The sequence below is a fragment of the Sinocyclocheilus grahami genome, unplaced genomic scaffold (assembly GCF_001515645.1).
Source record: "Sinocyclocheilus grahami isolate Dianchi unplaced genomic scaffold, SAMN03320097.WGS_v1.1 scaffold2057.1, whole genome shotgun sequence".
Classification (NCBI taxonomy): domain Eukaryota; kingdom Metazoa; phylum Chordata; class Actinopteri; order Cypriniformes; family Cyprinidae; genus Sinocyclocheilus; species Sinocyclocheilus grahami.
Window position 1 is genome coordinate 54,083 of NW_015507236.1, and position 5,893 is coordinate 59,975.

Sequence of the window (5,893 nt, forward strand, 5' to 3'; positions counted from 1 at the left end):
TAATTTAGATATATTTTTGAGATGGAAAAATGCTATTTTACAAATGCTAGAAACGTGACTTTCAAAGGAAAGATTGCTATCAAATAGCACACCTAGGTTCCTAACTGATGACGAGGAATTGGCAGAGCAGCCATCAAGTGTTAGACTGTGTTGTAGATTATTACATGCAGAGGTTTTAGGTCCGATAATGAACACCTCTGCTTTTTCAGAATTTAGCAGTAAGAAATTACTCGTCATCTAGTTTTTTATATTGACTATGCATTCCGTTAGTTTTTCAAATTGGTATGTTTCGCCGGACAGCAAAGAAATATAGAGCTGAGTATCATCAGCATAACAGTGAAAGCTCACACCATGTTTCCTGATGATGTCTCCCAAGAGTAACATGTAAAGCGTGAAGAGTAATGGCCCTAGTACTGAGCCTTGAGGTACTCCATACTGCACTTGTGATCGATATGATGCCTCTTCATTCACTGCTACGAATTGATGGCGGTCAGATAAGTGTGATTTGAACCATGCTAATGCACTTCCATTAATGCCAACAAAGTTTTCTAGTCTATGCAAAAGAATGTTGTGGTCAATAGTGTCGAACGCAGCGCTAAGCTTTGTGTGTTTGAGCGAGTGTCTGATTGAGCTCTTCTGTCACTGAATGAACGTGTGTGTGTGTGTGTGTGTTTCAGGGTCACGTCTGCTCTCTGCGAGAGCTACTCAATGACACGCATACATACCTGTGGATCCGGCCGCAAGTCACGCGGCAGCAGCTGCAGGAAGTGAGTGCAGAGGTGGATGACATCGCAGCAGCAGTCATACAGTGAGTCTCACACACACACACACACACACGTGTTCGTGCGTGTCGTGACGCGTCTGTGTGTTTGTGGTTAGGCTCGTGGCGTCCGGCGACTCGTTCGAGTCCACAGAGCATCTGAACACTGAGCTCAAACTCATCGCCTGCAGACTCAAGCACACCAAATACAGCGGAGCGATGAGAGTGCTGAGACTCGCTCTGAGCGCGCAACAGGTGACACACTCACTCACTCACTCACACACTCACTCACTCACTCTCTCTCCCACACACTCACACACACACTCACACACTCTCACTCACTCACACTCTCTCACACACACACACTCACTCACTCTCCCACACACTCACTCACTCACTCACACACTCACTCACTCACTCACTCTCCCACACACTCACACACACACTCACACACTCTCACTCACTCACACTCTCTCACACACACACACTCACTCACTCTCCCACACACTCACTCACTCACTCTCACATACACACACTCACACACACTCACTCTCACTCACACATACACACACACACTCACTCACACTCTCACACACTCACTCTCACTCTCACACACACTCACTCACACACACTCACTCACACACTCACTCACACTCTCACTCACACTCACACTCTCTCACACATACACACACACTCACTCACACTCTCACACTCACTCTCTCACACTCACTCACTCACTCACACACACACACTCACTCACTCACTCTCCCACACACTCACTCACACTCTCTCTCACACATACACACACTCACACACACACACACACACACACACTCACTCTCTCGCACACTCAACTCACTCACTCACTCACTCACACACACACTCACTCACTCACTATCGGTCTGTTCTGTGCGTCTGCAGCAAGGTCCCAGTGTGGCGGAGATGATGCTTTCTCTGGGAGAACAGGAGGTGTGTGTTCGTCTGCAGAAAGCTCTGGAACACTGACTGAACAAACACACGGCGACTTGATCCGTTTAATTAAGGGGATGTAAATACTGATCTGTGGTTCGTGTTTTAATCAGAACATCTGCAGTTATAAAGGAGCGAGACGACATGCTTTCCGTCTTTGAGGCTCTTCTTATGGTCACCTAATGCTTTAAAAGAAACATGTTCAACTCGTAAAGAAAAGACATCCCATAATAAGAAATGTACTTATGTATCTGTAATACTTAATTAAACTGAAATATTAAAGTCTGCTTATGGCATTTTTATTTCAAAGTTGAGTCATATTTATTTCTATTGCACTTTATACAGTCCAGGTTGTGTAAAGCTGCTTCACAGAGATCAAGGTGGAGAATAACAGAATCAGTGATGGAAACAGTTCAGTCTCCTGTAAAGCAGCTCTGAAAGACAATCTTGTCATCAGCTGCTGTCATTGGTGCGGTTAAGTGAGACTGCAGTCTTGTCCATCAGACTGAGCAGCTCTGCGAGCTCAAAAACCTCATCAATATATATAACTCTGTCCAGATTCCTCTTTTTTGAGATTCTCCTCATGCGTATTATATACACCATGCTGCCATTTCCCGTGACACACTGACAGCAAACAGTGCAATGCCTGGTGTGTTCGAGTTCTTTTCTCCACGAGGATGAACATTCTTGGCACCTGCATGACTGATTGCTCTCTGCACACTATATAGAAGAGAAATATCCATATGCAGGCACAGTATGTGAATCACATCACAAACATCTGTGTGAGGGTCCTGTGATACAGAGACAGAAGCACACATTTAATCACGATATTCTGAAAGCTATGGGACTGTTAAATAAAACTACATGCATCTTGCGGAAGAACATTGTTGAGGCTCTGCGCGGATGAATGTGGTTCGTAGTGAATTTACACCTGACAATCTAAAAACCATACGTCTATTTTTTTTTAATTGAGGTGAAACGCCACTAAAACATCTCAAAAGATGTAGTATAGATGGAAAGGGTTGCTAATTGACAGTTGAAGACATTAATTTGGCGACCCATTAGCTTTCTAATTAACAGTCTATCCTTGAAAATGAAACCAACACAGCAGTACAAAAAGCTGTAATGAACAGAGGCTTAGAGAGCTACATATCGTTAAATAAATGCTCTTACCTGCGAGTGGTGAAGTAACATCTGTGGATCCGCTTTAAATCCTTTCACTTCTCGGAGCTCTCTCTAAAGAGCCGGGGTTTACTACGCTTCATTTGCTCTGTTCTGAGTTTCTGATTAACATCGTTCATGGTCGCTATTCCTCGCTCCTTATGACAACTAATGCTCAGCTGCTTTTTTACAGACACGAGGAGACACACGAAATCCGTCCCGACCGCTGTACCGTACTGTGTATATATATATATATATATATAATTAATTTTAATTATAAATACTGAAAAATGTTCTTGATTTTTGTTTTCTTTGAAATGAAACAACCTCATCAATAACTAACAACACTTATTTCTATTCCAGCAGCAACGAGGCCTTCCTCACTTGAGCGTTGGTTTGGTTCATTCTGAGACCAGATTTGAAAAGCAGACTAGTTTCCACCACAATCTTCTCATTACTGTGATAATGGCATCATTACTGCAGCTTTACGCACAGATACACGTGCTATAATCAGACACAGATTACCCATCAGCCCACAGCTTTATTCTGATACAAACTGAACATACAGCACTAACAGAGCAGTGTGAATCATATGAACAAAAAGAGACCAGCATCCAACAAATAAATCAGTTCATTATTAGTATTCATCTGGACTGTCTCCTCTATCTATAATACTGCAGATCTTCATTCACCTGTGAGTAACGGCTAATCAAACCCAAAACACACAATCTGGCTTTAGAGGAGCGTGAGGATGGCGTGGGAGAGCGTCTACAGAAGACTGCATGAATAACAAACCATGATGATGAGAGAAGAGAGAGCACTGATCTCATCAGATGGCTCTGGGGTCCGGCGGGGTCAGGGGTCACTGCTCTTCTTTCTTCACTTCCTCATACTGCGGCTCATCGCCTTCCTCTTTATCTTTCTCTCCCTCTTCGTCTGCTCGTGCGTTCGGGACCCACAGTCCCGACTCGATGCAGCGCTTCATGTGGTGTTTGGCCTCCTGCAAGAGAGGAAGGTCATCAGACTAGCATCAACACACTCCGAGCCTGGCGTCACGCGGCGCACACTGACCGTCGGGTCCATCCTGCTGATGGCATCCTGCAGCATCTGAATGTCTTTATCGTCGAAGCACTTCTGCATCTCCTGCGGGACGAAGGAAGAATGAAGCATCAGCATGTTCACACTCATCCACACTTCACCTGCTCTGAGTCTCTGTGATTCCAGTGAGCACTAACTAGTGTTCATTCTGCCGACTGCTTATGTCCTTCTTTATTTACTCCCATTAAACAAGCCGCTAGATCTGGTGCTCATGAGTACAGTAGCTGTGTGGTGTGTGTGTCTCACCGCAGGCAGCGACTCGTACACCTCCACCGGATCCAGGCCGCCGGGACCCATGCGCTTCTGCCGCTCCTCCTCCTCGTACTCCTTCAAGGCTTTCTCGATGCGGATCTTGGCTCGTCCATGCACTCGCTCCTTAAAGGACTCCAGCTCGTCGTTGAAGGCGTCCTGATACTGCTGGTCTGCGGTCTGAACACACAGGGACTCAACACTTTGATGTGATGTGTGTATGTGACCGACGCATCTCTAATGTTATTGTGGATTTTCTCATTCCACAGTTTCACTCATTCAGTTTCTCTCTAACACCTCAAACACATGCGCATATTTACATACATAAGAAAAGACAGAATCTCAATCGATACACACTGTGGCTGTGATGCACACAGACCATGAGAAACACACACCTTGATTTTGGCGAAGAACTGGCGGAAGCAGCCACGAGGATCCACCTTCAGACTCTTGGAGAGCTCCAGGATGAACTGCATGACGATGGTCTGATGGGCCACCTGCTCCATGAGAGCATGTTTCTGACACACACACACAAACACACACATACACACACACACACACACGGGTCAGTCACAGATCTCACATAACAACACACACACTCTCACTCACACACACACACACACACGGGTCAGTCACAGATCTCACATAACAACACACACACTCTCACACACACACACAGCATTACCTCCTCCACCTCCAGATCGATGCACATGATGACCAGATAATTCGCCGTTTCCTCGCAGACCAGGTGAGGATAGTCAGACAGGTACTTCTGAGAGTCGTCCCAGCGCCGGAGCATCCCTGCACACACACACACACACACACACACGAGGACTGCAGTGAGCGTGACTCGGTTTGTGTGATCGTCGATGTGTGTGTGTGTGTGAGTGAGTGTGTGTGTGAGTGTGTGAGTGTGTGTGTGTATGTGAGTGTGAGAGAGTGTGTGTGCGTGTGTGTGTGTGTGAGTGAGACAGCGTGAGTGTGTGTAAGATAGTGTGAGTGTGTGTGTGTGTGAGGCAGTGTGAGTGTGTGTGAGATAGTGTGAGTGTGAGAGAGTGTGTGTGTGTGTGTGTGAGTGAGTGAGTGAGAGAGTGTGTGTGAGAGAGAGTGAGTGTGTGTGTGAGCGAGTGTGTGTGTGTGTGTGTATGCGTGTGTGTGTGTGTGTGTGTGGTGTGTGTGAGTGTGTCTGTGTGTGTGAGAGAGTGTGTGAGTGTGTCTGTGTGTGTGTGTGTGAGAGACTGTGAGTGTGTCTGTGTGTGTGAGAGAGTGTCTGTGTGTGTGTGTGTGAGAGAGAGACTGTGTGAGTGTGAGAGAGTGTGTCTGTGTGTGTGAGAGACTGTGAGTGTGTCTGTGTGTGTGTGAGAGAGTGTGTGAGTGTGTCTGTGTGTGTGTGAGAGTATCTGTGTGTGTGTGAGAGAGTGTGTAAGTGTGTCTGTGTGTGTGAGAGAGAGTGTGTGAGTGTGTCTGTGTGTGTGTGAGAGAGCTGTGTGTGTGTGAGAGAGAGTGTGAGTGTGTCTGTGTGTGAGAGAGTGTGTAAGTGTGTCTGTGTGTGTGTGAGAGAGAGTGTGTGAGTGTGTCTGTGTGTGTGTGAGAGACTGTGTGTCTGTGTGTGTGTGAGAGAGAGTGTGAGTGTGTGTGTGTGTGAGAGAGTGTGTG

At 46.2% G+C, this 5,893-nt stretch overlaps 1 protein-coding gene and 1 pseudogene across 1 annotated transcript in view; one reads left to right on the top strand and one right to left on the bottom strand.

Annotated features, from left to right (window-relative positions):
* Positions 1 to 2,000, top strand: part of ears2 (glutamyl-tRNA synthetase 2, mitochondrial) — a 21,681-nt gene extending 19,681 nt beyond the window's left edge. The window contains exon 9 of the mRNA XM_016260335.1: positions 1,682 to 2,000. Within this exon, the coding sequence (XP_016115821.1) occupies positions 1,682 to 1,765 (84 nt within the window). The 3' untranslated portion in view covers positions 1,766 to 2,000. The remainder of the gene's footprint in view (positions 1 to 1,681) is intronic.
* Positions 2,001 to 3,414: 1,414 nt separating this feature from the next.
* The window catches only part of LOC107573877 (hsp90 co-chaperone Cdc37-like), an 11,338-nt pseudogene continuing 8,859 nt past the window's right edge, over positions 3,415 to 5,893 (bottom strand).